The sequence below is a fragment of the Eurytemora carolleeae genome, unplaced genomic scaffold (assembly GCF_000591075.1).
Source record: "Eurytemora carolleeae unplaced genomic scaffold, Eaff_2.0 scaffold1264, whole genome shotgun sequence".
Taxonomy (NCBI): domain Eukaryota; kingdom Metazoa; phylum Arthropoda; class Copepoda; order Calanoida; family Temoridae; genus Eurytemora; species Eurytemora carolleeae.
The window spans coordinates 7570-25250 of NW_019397156.1; the positions used below are offsets into that span (position 1 = coordinate 7570).

The 17681-nt window shown below is 35.4% G+C and overlaps 1 protein-coding gene across 2 annotated transcripts; it reads left to right on the plus strand.

Moving 5' to 3' along the window:
* The first annotated feature begins 8540 nt into the window (after positions 1-8540).
* On the plus strand, positions 8541-17548 carry LOC111712384 (uncharacterized). 2 transcript variants are annotated; one of them, XM_023486971.1, is made up of 8 exons: positions 8541-8900; positions 9656-9733; positions 11229-11624; positions 11889-13082; positions 14394-15957; positions 16031-16143; positions 16459-16854; positions 17019-17548. In XM_023486971.1, the coding sequence occupies exons 2-8, from the start codon at positions 9677-9679 to the stop codon at positions 17157-17159; spliced, it is 3861 nt and encodes a 1286-aa protein (XP_023342739.1). In that variant the 5' UTR covers positions 8541-8900; positions 9656-9676; the 3' UTR covers positions 17160-17548. The 2 variants fall into 2 exon arrangements, with proteins under 2 accessions (XP_023342739.1, XP_023342738.1); XM_023486970.1 differs by lacking the exon at positions 8541-8900 and adding an exon at positions 9293-9385.
* Positions 17549-17681: the final 133 nt, after the last annotated feature.

Genomic DNA, 17681 nt, shown 5'->3' on the forward strand with positions numbered 1-17681 from the left:
GTTAACTTCAGCAAGTTGGTTTTCGTAATTGATGGAGAGTGGGAGCATTTGTCAGATAGTTCACAGACTATGTCTGAGACACGCTTGGACTGAAAGATGGAGCCGTAAAATGTATCCAGAAGAAATTCTGTGTCTATACATTCTTTGGAATGTATAATCTATCCAAAAAAAACATTGGATAGGATTTCACTTGAACCAAAAAAGGTATTTTAGGGTAAATGCGCAATCAGCTTAGGTTTGGGGATCGTATAGTTAGTTACTACTAGTAACTACTATTTACTTGTTAGTTACTACTAGTAACTACTTTTTACTTGTTAGTTACTACTAGTAACTACTATTTACTTGTTAGTTACAACTAGTAACTACTATTTACTTGTTAGTTACTACTAGTAACTACTACTAACTACTATTTACTAGCTAGTTACTAATAGGGAAGAAATAAAATTGGAAATAAACTTAAGATTAAAATATAATTCAGTTTCGGATTTACAAGAGAAATCATCTTAAGAATAAACAGAGAAATTATTGCCGAGTTTACTAGAGAAATCACCATAAGATTAAACAGAGAAATTAGTTCAAGGTTTACAAGAGAAATCAGCTTCAGATTAAACAGAGAAATTAGTTCAGGGTTTACAAGAGAAATCATCTTCAGATTAAACTGAGAAATGAGTTCAGGGTTTACAAGAGAAATCATCTTAAGATTAAACAGAGAAATTATTGCCGGGTTTAGAAGAGAAATCATCTTATGATAAAACAGAGAAATTAATTCAGGGTTTGCAAGATAAATCATCTTAAGAATAAACAGAGAAATTAGTTCAGGGTTTACAAGAGAAATCAGCTTAAGATTAAACAGAGAAATGAGTTCAGGGTTTACAAGAGAAATCAGCTTAAGATTAAACAGAGAAATTATTGCCGGGTCTAGAAGAGAAATCATCTTATGATAAAACAGAGAAATTAATTCAGGGTTTACAAGATAAATCATCTTAAGAATAAACAGAGAAATTATTGCCTGGTTTACAAGAGAAATCATCTTAAGATTAAACAGAGAAATTAGTTCAGGGTTTACAAGAGAAATCAGCTTAAGATTAAACAGAGAAAATTAATTCAGGGTTTACAAGAGAAATCAGCCTAAGATTAAACTGAGAGATCAGTTCAGGGTTTACAAGAGAAATCATCTTAAGATTAAACTGAGAAATTATTGCCGGGTTTAGAAGAGAAATCATCCTAAGATTAAACAGAGAAATTAGTTCAGAGTTTACAAGAGAAATCATCTTAAGATTAAACAGAGAAATTAGTTCAGGGTTTACAAGAGAAATCATCTTAAGATTAAACTGAGAGATCAGTTCAGGGTTTACAAGAGAAATCATCTTAAGATTAAACTGAGAAATTATTGCCGGGTTTAGAAGAGAAATCATCCTAAGATTAAACAGAGAAATTAGTTCAGGGTTTACAAGAGAAATCATCTTAAGATTAAACTGAGAGATCAGTTAAGGGTTTACAAGAGAAATCATCTTCAAGGGAAGTCCTATCCAATGGTTCAAGGGAAATTCTATCTAACGGATCAAGGTAAACTTTATCTGACGGTTTAAGGGAAATCCTATTCAATGGTTCAATGTTAAATCTATCTAACTACCCTGAAGTCTGATTTTTTGTTGTGAACCTTGGAACTGAGCATTGATTTCCATGATAAGTTTACCCTACTGGAGTAACTTTAATTAAGGCCTCAACTTTAAAATTGCCAACATTTAATTTCTAGATCAAGCGCTCAATATTAACAAAAGTTCCAATCTCTCAACTTATGTCTCCCTTAAAATGAACTGATTTATATTCTTATTCTTAAAAATGTTCATAAAATCCGAGATTATCTAAATCGTAATCTATTTACTTTTCTAATCATTATTGAGATGGCAAGGAACTGATCACTCGTTTCAAACTAATCTTCTAACTCCTGTATCTTTACAAACTGATGGTATAGCACGCTAAACCCTTGGGCAAACTTTGGCTACTTTTGATCTAATAGAATTCATAATTTTAAAGGGAGTGACCGGTTATGTAAGGTAGTTGAACTGAGTATGCAGTGTTGTGGAAAACTTCTTTCTGATTCATAGACGTCACGTTATAGGAACATGTTGAGAAAATAAAAATTAATCTTATCATCGAAAATAAGTAATCTTGTTCAATTATTAGTTTCTATTTTCTCATTATTCTCAAAGATTTTCTGCAATTAATATTGAGAAGACGACATTTGAAGAATTTGAAGAAATCTGCGAATAAATTCAAAGAAAATAAGAAATTCCATATAATAATGAAAACGAAATAATCGATTTTAGCATTGATTTATTGACAAATTTCTTTTGAGAAATATGTTCCTAACCATCCAATTAGATTTACTTTATATTTTTTACTTTATTTTTCGATGTCGTTGTTTAATAATTAAAAAAAAAAAACTAATTCTGAAAACGTATCCACCCCCAAAGTAGGAGTTTTGAACCACGCATATGCGCTCAAACTCAGGATATACAGATCTTTTAAAAGTTTAATATGTCTCAAATGAATCCGAAAGAAGTTTTCCACAACACTGCATACTCCGTTCAATTACCTTACATAGCCGGTCACTCCCTTTAATGTTAAAGGTTTACAACATCATTTAGTTTAAAACGATATATGGATTTAAAACTAAAAGTTTAAGACAAGTAATCAGGTCCTTTCCCCTCTAATATTGAACTGTTTTCTTCCTTAGACCTTGAACCGATTTCTTCTTTCAGTCCTCAATTGATTTCTCCTCTAAACTTTGATTTATCCTAATTACTAAGCACTTATCAACGCTGCATGAACTTTTGGCTTTTGAGCCAAAACATTGTTTCCATCGTACAGGATGATTATGATGAATATTGATTCAGGAATTTTGGGATTAATCTATAATATTTACATGAAAAAAAAACGTAGAAAATAAATATTCAAACACTTATTGAAATTTTGCGGTTTAAAAAATTGAAAATACAAATAATATAAAATCGCTCAGAAATAAAAAGCCGTCATATCATTTTTAATTCATCCTGTATCTTAATCAATGTATTATCTTATGTTGAATCAATCATCCTGTATCCTGTATCTTGAATCAATCATCCTGTATCCTGTATGTTGAATCAATTATCCTGTATCCTGTATCTTGAATCTAGCATTCTTTATCCTGTTTCTTAATTATTGAACCCTGTATCCTGTATCTTAATTATTGAATCTTGTATCCTGTATGTTAAATCAATCATCCTGTATCCTGTATCTTGAATCTAGCATTCTTTATCCTGTTTCTTAATTATTGAACCCTGTATCCTGTATCCTGTATCTTAATTATTGAATCTTGTACCTGTATGTTGAATCAATCATCCTGTATCCTGTATCTTGAATATAGCTTTCTTTATCCTGTATCTTAATTATTGAACCCTGTATCCTGTATGTTGAATCAATCATCCTGTATCCTGTTTCTTGAAGCCTAGCATTCTTTATCCTGTATCCTGTATGTTGAATCAATCATCCTGTATCCTGTATCTTGAATCTAGCATTCTTTATCCTGTATCTTAATTATTGAACCCTGTATCCTGTATGTTGAATCAATCATCCTGTATCCTGTATCTTGAATCTAGCATTCTTTTTCCTGTATCTTAATCATTGAAACCTAGCATTCTTTTTCCTGTATCTTGATTATTGAACCCTGTATCCTGTATCCTGTATATTGAATAAATTATCCATTATTCTGTATCTTCAAAACCTTTATATTTGAAAAATATTTTTTATCAATATTATGAAACCATTTAGTTTCATCCCCAATCCCATATTACCTGCATGAAACATGTAACTAGGAGAAAAATAGAAATGGAAAATCTAAAAATAACCATTTTTTACTATTTGCGAGAATTTACCAGAAATAACTGTTTATTTAACCGGGAATGTACTTTACCGAGTATTTTGGAGACTTTGAATTTCATTACACGCTAAGCGAGGATGAGATATCATTAAACAAGTTGAGCCTCTGTGTATCTCAAATCCTGCATCCTGTATTCTGTATCTTGTCTCCTGTAACCTATTCTGTAACTTATTTCCTATCTAAAATTATGTTTTTTAACTTTAAACTGTTTTTTTTTGTATCCTTCGACATAACAACTTTATTGTGGACATAAAATCAAATTTATTTTGTATATTTCAACATTAAAAACAACATTTTTCAACAAATGAAACTCCTTCCTGTTACTTCATTTTCATACTTTATTTTTAATAGTGCATAGTGTTCAGGGTTCCCATAATGAATGAGACTTCAGAGACGACTGTACGGAAATTGTTTAGTCCGTTTTGTTGCATTCAGGCTTCCTTGGTTTATTTTTGTGCTTAATCTTGGGTCGTATTAACAGTGGGTAACCCTGTATATAATACAGGATTTGAATATCTGAACCTCGGTCCATGAGTGGAGAAATGATACCTCAGACCAATTCAAGAATCAATATTTCTCTTTCAATCCTCATTTTTCTCTCCGTAGGGAGAAATGAATAGATGAAACCTGTTCATATTTTCTAATATTACCACAGGATAAACAAATATTTTCTTCACAGCCGTCCTTCAACCTCTATTCCCGTCCTCCTCTTCTTCTATCCAACCATCACACACTTTACAAATCTGAATATCCAATGTATAATGTTTATATGTATTTATTATCCTTATTTTCACTTGACTTTATTCACTTCCTTCTCTTCTTTACTTGCTCTCCGCAGCTCTGTATCTTCTTCAACTCCCCTCCGCAGCTCTGTATCTTCTTCTACTCCCCTCCGCAGCTCTGTATCTTCTTCTACTCCTCTCCGCAGCACTGTATCTTCTTCAACTCCACTCCTCTGTATTTTCTTCTACTACACTCCTCTGTATCTCCTTCAACTCCACTCCTCTGTATCTCCTTCAACTCCACTCCTCTGTATCTCCTTTTACTCCACTCCTTTGTATCTCCTTCTACTCCACTCCTCTGTATTTCCTTCTACTACACTCCTCTGTATCTCCTTCAACTCCGCTCCTCTGTATCTCCTTATACTCCATTCCTCTGTATCTCCTTCCACTCCACTCCTCTGTATCTCCTTCTACTCCACTCCTCTGTATCTCCTTCTACTCCACTCCTCTGTATCTCCTTGTTCTCCACTCCTCTGTATCTCCTTCTACTCCACTCCTCTGTATCTCCTTCTACTCCACTCCTTTGTATCTCCTTCTACTCCCCTCCTCAACTCTGTATCTCCTTCTACTCCACTCCTTTGTATCTCCTTCTACTCCATCTCCTCTGTATTTCCTTCTACTCCACTCCTCTGTATCTCCTTCAACTCCACTTCTCTGTATCTCCTTCTACTCCACTCCTCTGTATTTCCTTCTATTTCACTCCTCTGTATTTCCTACTATTTCACTCCTCTGTATTTCCTTCTACTCCACTCCTCTGTATTTCCTTCAACTCCACTCCTTTGTATCTCCTTCTACTCCACTCCTCTGTATCTCCTTCTACTCCCCTCCTCAACTCTGTATCTCTTTCTACTCCCCTCCTCAACTCTGTATCTCTTTCTACTCCACTCCTTTGTATCTCCTTCTACTCCACTCCTCTGTATCTCCTTCCACTCCACTCCTCTGTATCTCCTTCTACTCTACTCCTCTGTATCTCCTTCTACTCCACTCCTCTGTATCTCCTTCCACTCCACTTCTCTGTGTCTCCTTCTACTCCACTCCTCTGTATCTCCTTTAACTCCACTCCTCTGTATCTCCTTCAACTCCACTCATCTGTTTCAATCTCCTTCTTCTTCCTACCTTTTCCGTTTCTCTTCCCTCCTTTCTCCGTATCTATCTCCTCCCTACCCTTCTTCGTATCTATTTCTTCGTTCTCCTCAGTAATTAATCTCCCCCTTCCCTCCCTTCTCCGTATCTATCTCCTCCCTCCCTCCTTACTCGACGCCTCCTCCATGAGCTGGATAACCTTCAAATATACAGCTGATTTTCAGGCAGTTATATAGAGTGTAGTGTGTAACCGTGAATTTGTAAGTCTCATGGTTTGAAACACGGAGCAGGTGCCAGACAACTTTAAATACAGTAAGTCCTAGAAAATAAGAATCATGATTATGTTTCTATTGTTCTCCAGTGTTTATTCAAGAGCCTGGGAAGAGACGTTATTGATTCGAAACCTCTTCACTTAACTAACTGTTTTTTATTTCTATCAATCTTTTAGTTTGAATAAGCCAATTTATACTTAGAACTTAGAAAAAGTTAGTTTCAGGGGCGGACTAGAGTGGGGGCCTGTGCCCACGGGCCCCCGTCAGCTCCTGGAGGGGGAGGGGCCCCCCTAGGGAAATTCATGATATAAAATAAAAGCATCAAGGGATGAAAGATACAACGAACATAGTATTGAATAAATGACCTGAACTGAAATACCTTTTAATATTGTTTTCTCATACAGTGATAACAAGAAAACAGTGGAATAGGAAGACGACATTACAGCAATACTTAGGCGTTCTGATTTTGTTACAAAGCAAATATTTTTACTAGTAACTTAGCAAAGCACAATTTAAGTGATTAGGGTCTATTTATACTGTAAAATTGCTATGTCTAATTTGTTCACTAAGTCCTAACTTGAGTTTAAAAGTCGTCATACCTATTTCAGAGTTTTCTGGTTATCACTGTAAAAACTCATTAAACATGTAAAAAGGGATTTATTAAATTTTTATTAAGCGCTCAAAAAAGAATAGATAATCACCAACATCATCACCTTTGATTAGATATCTATAAATGTTAAAATGCTAAAATGTTCCATATTGTTTATTATGGACAATTCGTTTTAATTGGTAAACATGTTTAAATTTCTATTCAAATTATGAATTGGACAGCGATTTAATTGTTTATTTCTTAATAAACTTATGCTTAATCGATCTCAATAAAATGTTTAATCTAAGTGAAAATCTTGAAATGTTATAATAAATAGGAAATTGGAAATTTACTGCTTTTTGTTCAATTTTTAGTGGAGGGGGCCAAACTTTTTCCCCTCCCCCCCAAGAGATATTGGTTTAGTCCGCCCCTGGTTCGTTTTCGAGTTCCTGGTTCCAAGTCTTCCAAGCCGTTTTAATTCTGTCTTATCAAAGCTGGACTACTTCATGGAAATGATAACTTTAGTTCTCATTTTTTCCTTGGTTCTTTATCGGCCTTGTGCATATTATGGATAACGACTACTTATACACTAAAGAGCAATAAAAACTTTTTTAAAAGATCTCTTCAATATTTATCATCTAAAAAGAACGTGTCAGTCTTAACTCATATAATTCATCTCATATAATTCTTACTTTCCCTATATGTTACTCCAGTAGTTCTATCATTCCCAATTAGGTCCTTTTCAAGTTATAATCTTTTTTCTTCAAAAATATTCTACTCAGTTTTCAATTGTTAATTCTACTCTTTTCTAAAATCAATAAATCATGAATATATATTTTTGCTTTATCTAGAGAATTATTCCTTTGAACGTAGATTATTTTCAAATCCTTTAAAACATATTTACAAGGGTATTCATTAATCATTGAAGTCATTTCTTTATTTGGTAATATTAATGAGAATGTAATTAATAATTATTGATTGCAGTCTTTCTCCTTTCTTTTAATTGAAAGTGTCTTAAATTTATTTGATTTCGAAACTGTTGACTAATGCACTGTAAAAACACAGGAGATTGTCATGACGTTGCTGAGCTGGTCAGACTTTGTGACCTAAATTTATTTCTCCTCTAGTTTTTATTTTACGCTTTTGATTAGTATAAGAAAAGCAAATTACCCGCGTTACAGTTTAAAATTAGAATATTTTTATTCCTTTCAATATACCTCTTCAATTAGAGGAGTTATGATTTGAAAGATATTTAATCATTGTTTACATTTAATTTAGTTTGACGTGAAAATACATCTCTGAAAGTTTTTTATAATATCGATATAGAAGTCACACGTACACTCACAAATTATATAAAATTCCTAAGCGACCCTTATAATTACAAGAATTCAGAGACGACAAGTATTTTTCTTCATATTGGTAATTACTGCAATTATAATGATATTAAACCAAGCAGTTTTTGAAGAAATTAATCAAGATGCAAAAGTTTTTTATTTTATTCTCTATTTTTCATAATCATAACAATTTTTTCTGTTAACTTTAACTTTAGCAATGGCATGCAGAATGCACATTGCACATAAATTACAATTCATATCTATACATTGTTCTGATAAAAAAGCTAAATAAGAAACATAATGTGGAATGAAACAGCTGCAATATTAGAAATAGTCTGGGGCCAGTTTTTCATTTTTCAATATAAATTATGAAAGTAAACGGAGAAATTTCCTCACCGCGGAGAGAGAGAGAGAGAGAGAGAGAGAGAGAGTATAAGATTCCTGAGTTTCTACTAATAGCTTCTTTTGATAAGGATACGTTTAAATATTTGTGGACATTGTAGCTCCGTCTTATTACATCGCAGTATTTCTATTAAATACAGTACCCAGAGAACAGAGAACACTTCTTGAACCTTCAGTGTGTCCGCAACTCCTGATTCAACTAAACAAATACACGTACTATACACTGCAAATAAAACTCCAAGGTTCGGTGTCATATGACTTCAGGATTGAGCTTTCGGTAATACTATAGCGGGTAAAAAGATCTCAAGGTGGGATGATATATACATTGGCTGTAATAAAGGAGTTTGCTAGTTTCTTGGTTTGCGTTCTATCCGGAGAGCAGGGTTCGGAGGTCCGAAACTGGATTTCTAGAGAGAATGATTGCAGGGAGTGAGAGGTTTATTTTACAGTCCACCAGGAGACAGGTCTCGGAACACGAATCCTAGCTCCGCTCTCATCAATTCTTTATTTAAATAGGTAAACTTTGAACTTATATTTTAGTAATTCATCAACTATGAGTATTTAAAGGTCTAGCTATAAGGAAGGTTTAAGATGTTTTAACCTTAGGATCAGGGAAACATGAAACTGGACTTATCACGTCGTGATATCTCCTTACACGGATATTTAGCTCAGGTGAACCGTCCCTCATTTCTAATCAAGAGAGAAGAACGTACTGCTTAAAGAATTGTCTATTATCTCTAAACTTATAACTACAAAGGAAGTGTGAGTAATACAAGGGGTGAGATATTTACAAGTTTGGTCTCAATATTCAAGCAGAGCTCAGAGCTGCAAATTCTGGCGGACGTACGGCTGGAGATTTTAGAGAAGTTGTGCGCATGCTCCGCGCTTTCATTGCGCAGAATCTACAGCAGTTCTGATACTGCTACCTTGCTCTACAACAAGAGATATACAGGCGGACAATTGTATCTTCGTTCCTAGCAGTTCATAACATAAATTAACAGGTTAAAAATGTCTCAGTTATCTGTGGAATACTCCTAGATACCTTAGAAACAAAAATATTGGTTCGGTTCGTTTTTAAAAAGCGTAGGTTTAAGTGATGCGCATGATAAATTTTTGTTCAGGCGTGTGTATAATCGATCTTTTCAAGCGTTTCTGAAGTTAGGTTTTAACCCTGACATACCTCCAATTTCATCGTTAATTATCTCAAAACCTAGTTTAACTTCTTAATACATAACATTGAATGTGTATGATTGTTATTTCTCTGTTTCTAGATGTGAGTGAATCCCTGAGTGATGTCAGTGTCTGGGCCGAGCAGCCAACACGACTCCAACTATTCTCAAATTATTCAGGTTGGTTAACACCAATAATCCGGTCAGATCAAACCTAGCATACTTTAGATGTCTTCATATTTTCTCGGACTTCGATCATTTTCCGTATTTGTACAATCCGGATATTTACAATTCTTGCAATCGGATAATGTCGTCTTTAATGATCAAAATCTAGTTCTGAATGATTTTTCACTATTTTCAGTTCCGTGCTCGTTAACCGATATTTCATGCATTTATGTTTAATATGATTCATATTTAAATAATACTTATTAATTATATACATAAAATACTCGTTACCACACACATTAAGATATGTATGAACCGCGTTTATAATTTATAAACTGGTTTCATTCATATTTTTACTGCGCACTCGACACAAAACTGTATTTGGCATTTCGTCTGAATAATGTACAAAACAACCTCTTACAGTACTCAAAAAAAGGGTCCGTCCTAAACATTACTCCTCCGGACACTTTTCTCCGACGGAAACTTGATTTCCTCCAGACACATTTCTCCTGCCCTCCGGGCACATTTCTCTTCAGGAAACCTGATCTCCTCTAGATACATTTCTCCTCCCCTCCGGGCACATTTCTCTTCAGGAAACCTGATCTCCTCCAGATACATTTCTTCTTCGGGCACATTTCTACTACGGATACATTTCTCCTTCGGAAACTCGATCTTCTCTATGCACATTTCTTCTCCGAAAACTTTATCTCCAGAAATATTTTTTCTCCGGACACATTTCTCCGTCGGAAACTTGATATCATCCAGAGACATTTCTCCTTCGGAACCTTGATTTCCTCCAGACACATTTCTACTCTGGACACATTTCTTTTCCGGACACATTTCTCCTCAGGAAACTTGATCTACTCCAGACACATTACTCCTTCTGGTACAATTCTGACTCATTTCTTTCCGGACACATTTCTCCTCCTGACACATTTCTCCTCCTAACACATTTCTCCTCCTGACAAATTTCTCCTCCTGACACATTTCTTCTTCTATTACATTTTTCATTCTGAAACATTCTTCGGGGAAATTTGTCCTCCGGAAACATTTCTCCTTCAGGAACTTGATCTCCCCTTGAGATCAAGACATCACTTCTCTGGACTCGTTTCTCCTACGGACACATTTTTCCTCAAGACACATTTCTTTTCTAGATACAAGTTCTCCTCTAGACACTTGACATCCTCCGAACACATTTATCGGCCCCTGGAATCATTTCTCATCTAGATTTTATCCTCCGGCCAAATTTCTCCTCCGAACACTTGATTTTCTTCAGAAACTTGATCTGTCTACACTGATGCCACTTGATTCGTTTTAAAATGTGTACTAAAAGAGTTGGGACTTTTTGAAATCTTATTTGTTCTAATAAACTTCAGTTTAATTCATAGTTAATTTTATGTAAATGGTGGACTAAATCTGAAAATAGTTGTGCCCCTTAATATTTAATTTGAGATACAATTAAAAAGTATTGCACTGTAACGATACGAAAGCTAATAAACCATATGTTTAGGATCAGCTGTATCTGGATGAGCAAACCCGAACCAAGAGCGATGATGAAAACCTGTATATTGACACAGGAACAGTTCTGCCGCAGGAGATGTCAAATTTCTACTCTCTAAACTTTCCAAACCTATCTGCCGTGTCCGCCACAGAGTGTAACATCCAGTCCTTCACCACAATTTCCTCCGGTATTGCGCCTGAGGCGGAGTTGTCCATCAACGAGGACAAAGGTGTGAACACGCCAACTCGAGATCTTGTCCTAGCCTCTATATCTGTTATGAAAGGAAGGAAGGCGCGACCTGATACTAAAAGAATCTGTAACTGGGTGAACAGGAAGTACGGGAGATCCGTACACGAAGTTGTACGAGAGATAGACGAACTGTGTAAAGAAGCTGTTCTTGAGAAGGTTGAAAACTTAAATTATCATTAATTTAGTTTTACAACTCAAAGGGAATTGAATACCGAATATTAATCATTACTCTTAAATACATAAAAATTGTTGTTTTTGAATTCTAAAGAACGTTGTAGTTTTGTATTATATAATGTTCTGTTTATTAAATATTTGCAGTAGCACTATTAATTCATTCAATTATCTAATGTGATAAAATATTATTTAATCTGTGAATTTAATTTAATTTAATTATTGTTAAACAATCTTTTATATATTTAGGTTGATTACAAGGGAAGCATCTCATTTAGAATTACGTCGGAGAAGAGATTGCATAAGCGAGTAGGACGGAGGAAAAATTCTCCGGGTCAGATAGAGCAACAACAGGGTTCAGAGTTTCCTGTCATTAAGCCACCTAGAAATCCCAAGAAATCCCCGAAGGTTGGAAAGGTTAAAGAGAGTCCAGGGGAAAAAATGGATCCAGTCACCCTTAACCTTATCCTGAGGGAGGAGTTGAACGTTCTTACAAACGGGTTTGTCACGCGAGAGAACATTGTGCAGGCCTTGGAGATCACTCGGAGACCGATCAACAAGCGAGCGGTCTACAGAGATCTTGAAACCATTCTTGCTCATGAAATCCATCTAGGTTACTTAGTCAAGCATACAGAGAAGACATTTATTCTTGCAAGAATAAACAAAGATAAACATTACAGAGGTACTATTCCGTTAAAATGCTCCAAACGGAAACCTAAACCCACGCAGAGATATTTAGAGATGGAAGCAGATATGAGGGGAAATAAACCGGATAAATACTCGGAATACGGAACCTTTGATCAGGACGGAAACTTTCCGATTAAGTTCTCCAACGGAGTAAGAATTGTTAAGTCGGAAGAGGAACTCAAGGATGATCTAATCAAGGAGAAGTTAATCAATAGCAATCTACTCAAGATGAAATCTAAAATGAAGTCGGGGAAGGTTAAGGTGAAGAAAGAGAACAATTCTCCTTGTCCCGGTGTAGAAATTCTCCCGGTAATAGTTCCAGCTTCAGTAGAAACCTTGAAGATGGAATCTGAGGATATACAACTTAGAGTTCAGGATCAGAAGAAACCTCTTCTAGTTCCTATTAAACCTAAACTGAAGAAAGAGGCCTGGCAGGTTTCAATCACTGTAAAGGAAGCTAAACCTAAGCCTGTTACTTCTGAACCAGGTCACATTCAAGAAGAGATAAAAGTGGAGAAGGAAGAAACTCCTGTGGAAGAAATTACCATCGTTAAGAATGAAGATGTCAGCATGGAAGATGCATCTGTGGAAGAACTGTCTCTGGGGAGGTTGGAAGAAGAAAGTTGGGAGTCTAAACCAAAGCGGAGCTCTAGAAAAAGAAAGATGTATAGCGAGGACTCTGAGGAAGAATCTATGCCTGATCTGGTTCCTCCAAGTCTTGAAGTAACTACGCGAACTTCCAGTGGAAGGACGAAGGTAAAAAATATTAATATGAAAACATATAATTTTTCGATCTTAAAAGAATCTTGAATGAAGTTGGATAAAACTCAGCTAAACTCGCTAGGATTTTTTCATGGAAATAGTAATATAAAATTATGTTAATAGTAATAAGTCTTAGTATTGCAATCATATCAAAACTGTGAAGAGATAATTTGTTTTCATTTCAATGGAAAAGTCATAAATAAACAATAAACATCACAAAAAATTACTGTTAATTTGTCTCAAATTTTCCACACGGAAGTATATATTCCTTATTAGAAGCCTAAATGTTCTGTACAGTTTTGTACATAACTGCTAGCCTCTTATTGCAGCTAAACATTTTTTTAAAAATATTATTTTGTTGAAATAAAGTTTTAAATAACAAATACAAAGCTAAATTGCAATTAAGATTTGAATTTAAAATATATGAGTATCGCGTCATGATCGCAAATGAGTTGACCGTAATTGATTAGTGGAAAATTATTGAGTATTAATTGCAACTGAGTTGATCGCAATTAACTTTATTTAGAGTCATTGACCATCAATTGCAACTGAAGTGATCGCAATTAACTTTATTTAAAGTTATTGACCATTAATTGCAACTGAGTTGATCGCAATTAACTTTATTTAAAGTTATTGACCATCAATTGCAACTGAGTTCATCGAAATTAACTTTATTTAAAGTTATTGACGATTAATTGCAACTGAGTTCATCGAAATTAACTTTATTTGAAATTATTGACCATCAATTGCAACTGAGGTGATCGCAATTAACTTTATTTAAAATTATTGACCATCAATTGCAACTGAGTTGATCGCAATTAACTTTATTTAAAGTTATTGACCATCAATTGCAACTGAGTTCATCGAAATTAACTTTATTTAAAGTTATTGACGATTAATTGCAACTGAATTAACTTTATTTAAAGTTATTGACCATTAATTGCAACTGAGGTGATCGAAAATTGATTTGAACCGAAGTTGAGGCCTAGTCAATTTTTCTGTCTTATATTTATTTCCAGATATTTAAAACCTGCTGAGATAATTCATCGTTTTGTACACAATGGTACTGTCTCTTCATGATAAGAAATATTATTTTATTTATGTTGAAAATTGAAGAGAGTGTTGAATTAGGAATAGTTTAAATATTAACAGTTTAACAAAAAGAGGGTCAGTCAAATTATTTTTTGTTAAAATCGTTCAAATTTTTATGCTTTGCGTAGGCTGAGCCAGAACATTTTCCTAAAACATTGTAAATATTAAAATATGAGAAAATCTAAATTACTAATTGTTAATAATTTTGTATAGAGAGCCCGTAAAATCTTTGATCCTGCTGACCACGATGTCCCGAGCAGAATTATGAAGAGATGTCGAACCAACAGCCCGTCTCAGGATCCAACAGCAATCAGTAACCCAGAGAAGCTTGGAAACAGATCAGAGAGTCCTAAATGCACTCCGGAGATTAAACCTGATCAGAAATTAATAATTACCCAGAATACAGTAAAGGACGTAGATTCAGTTCCACAGGTTCCAGTTTCCAGGTCGGTTGTTTCTCAGGGTCGACGATCCAGTACGGGAAAACAAACCAACCCCACGGAAACTCAGTCCAAAGTTGGTGCTAGAAAATCTTTAACAAAACCGGAAGCAGTCAAGCCAAGTAGGGAGAAGATTGATAGTATTTCTGAACCAGTTTCAGAGAAACAAATGCCTGAATCAAATCATATCAAAAAGGAGGAGAAGATTAATAAAAAGGATGTTCTCAACGAACCACAGAATGAAGGAGAAAATGACATGATCAATGGGAACCAAGCTGTAAAGGAAGTAGAAAAAGAAGCTGTTCGACTGTATAAGAAAGACGGAAGAAATGAAGTTTTCTCTGGAAAGAAAGATGGAATTCTATCTGGGAAAAAGGATGTATCTGACACAACTCCTGCTAAAAAAGGGACCCTCTCATGTAAAAAAGAGGGGATAGAAAAAACTCAGACCGGCAAGAAGGATGGAACTGGGATAAATATATCAGGAAAGAAAGATGTTATCGAAAGAAATCAACCTGTGAAGAAAGGTTTGCTGACTGATGCGCCATCTGGAAAGAAAGGTGGAACCTCTACTCTTGGTAAAAATGGCGGATTAACCGGAATTACGTCTGGGAAGAACGGAACTCCCAATGCTTCAAATAAGGACGGATTGATGATTAACTCCCCTTCCTCAGAAGATTTAGACAATTTAGTTCCTGGTAAACGACGAATAGATCGTCTTCAACGAAGTGATATTAAGATCTCTAAGAAGGCTGTGACTGGCCCTCGTCCCATCCTTCCGAAAACCAAAAAATCTGCAGATGAGATACCTCAACCTGAGGACGAACCTACAAGTTTGCTCAGCTTCATTTCTGATGATTTCCACGCAGAACGGAAAGCTGAATCCGCAAGAAAAGTTCCCCCTCCAGTTCTAAGGATACCTACGGTTAAGAAATCAGTTTTTAAAGGGCAGAAGGAGTTGAGTACGGACCAGGAAAGGAATGTTTCCGTTCCCATGACTGGAGATCGAAAAGAGGAAGAAGTTTTGGAAAACGGTGCAAATAAAAAATCCGCTGAAAGTTTAGATCCGACCTTTAAGGTTCCTGCTCCTAAGAAGTATCCCTCCAAGTCTACTCCGCCTGAGAGAACTGCACCGCTATCTAAGCATGGAAAGGTAAAGCATCCTGCAGGAAAGGGTGAAAAACCTAAATTTCCAGTAGCATCCAGAGCTACACGTGCTGGATCCCTCAACCTAAGAGCTAAGAAGGATCCTAAGGAACGAGCCCTCTGTATGAACTGTAATACTGGAAATAAAAAGATCGAAAAACTGATATTCTGCAAGGATTGTGACAAAATTTGTAAGTAGTTTATTATTCTAATAGTTTTTAACTCCGCAATTAAGGAGATTTTGTTTTAAATATGTTTGTTTAGTGCATCCCAGTTGTTTGCAGTACCCGGAGGATTTAACGGACAGGATTTATAAACAGCCCTGGCAGTGTATAGATTGCAAAACATGTTTTGTCTGTGTAAAATCGGGAGACGATGTAAGTTATGATTTTTTTTTTCTCTTGAAACAAGTATTTCTAAAGTTATGTTTAAAAAAAATAAGAAACCCTTTTAAACCATAGCAATATTTTTTGTATAGAAAAAACTAACACATCCATCATCAATGAAAGTGATTAGATAATGGGTTTAAGTTAGGGTAGTGAATCGATAATGGGAATCACTAAATAATGCACTAAATTGCAGAAAAAACCGTGTTTCTAAAACTAGATTTGTTTTCCCTAAAAAGTTTCCTTGGATTTGGTTGGATTGAGAGTTGATTCAGCTGACCTTATCTTAATCTAATTTATTTGCAGGATAAGATGTTGTTTTGTGATTCCTGTGATGTAGGATATCACATGACCTGTCACCGTCCGCCCATCTCCCGGAAGCCGAGAGGACGCTGGGAATGTGACTCCTGCGCCGCCGAGACCGGATACAAGGGCGAAAATGATGAAAAATTCAATCCCCCCGGAGCCGCAACATATTTTGAAGAACTTCTACCAAATCTTCCACCCGGAGTTGGTCCATGGCCCGTCCTAGGATTCTCCGGAGCATTTTGCCCTGCTCCGGATCAGTATCCGTCCCGCTGGCAAGATTTACCGATTGATGAAAGTATACCGGATATATCCGGATGGTCTCCGGCCAGGATGTCCCAATATCTTGTACAGAACGGCATCAAGGATGTAGCTGCCAAGGTCTTTTTTGAACAGGTTAGATTTATAACTAAAACAATGGAAAATGTGTTTTTTTTTGAGGAGGGAGGCCGGAGGGGGGGGGGGGGGCAATTAAGGGTGATGTGCATCTAACCCCTCCCCCCCCCCTTTCTCTTGCTTTATCATTATAACTTAAATATATCTGAAATATAAATGTTAAGGAGATTGACGGTGCTAGTGCTCTAGTTTTGCAGAGACGGGACGTACTCCAAGGATTAGGATTAAAGCTCGGACCTGCTCTCAAGATTTATCATCATATCAAGCGTCTGCAGACCAGGAGAAACTTCGGCCTGGTCGCTTAAATATATTCATTCTGCTCCGGTATAAATATACCGAAACTTGTTGATAATATTAGTGTGATTTATTGATTTAATTGATATAGTACTGAACCTACAGAACCTATACCTCGAGCTCCTTACTAAATTCTTGTAATCTAATTATTTAAAAAAATGGTGCAATTGTGCCCATCCCATGTACATTCATACAAGGAGCATCATAGTTTCCTAGTTGTACACAGTTGTGAAGAATATTTGTCCAACAGTACATGTAAAAATGTAATTAATCATACTTCCGAGGCAATTAATTGAAATTATGTCCGCTAGAGGGATTTATTACTATTTATAGCAGATTAGCAATAAATGTATTTTCATATAAATCTATTGTTATTTTCATCATTTTTTTTCCTTTCAGAGAATTACAGATTGTAAAATGCCGAAATTGATAAAAATAGAAAAGATAGATCTGGATTGTCCAAAGGTCCGTCGCGCACACAAACCTTTTCTTGTTTACCTGCAGTCCCGACTAAAGAAACTGAAACGAGAAGA

What these genes read in the sequence shown, in the direction of transcription:
- LOC111712384 (XM_023486971.1), top strand. Translation starts at nt 9,677, where the DNA reads ATGTCAGTGTCTGGGCCGAGCAGCCAACACGACTCCAACTATTCTCAA. An exon ending in AAGAAGCTGTTCTTGAGAAG is followed by an intron (nt 11,625 to 11,888) that starts GTTGAAAACTTA and finishes TTATATATTTAG; the next exon opens with GTTGATTACAAGGGAAGCAT. An exon ending in CTTCCAGTGGAAGGACGAAG is followed by an intron (nt 13,083 to 14,393) that starts GTAAAAAATATT and finishes AATTTTGTATAG; the next exon opens with AGAGCCCGTAAAATCTTTGA.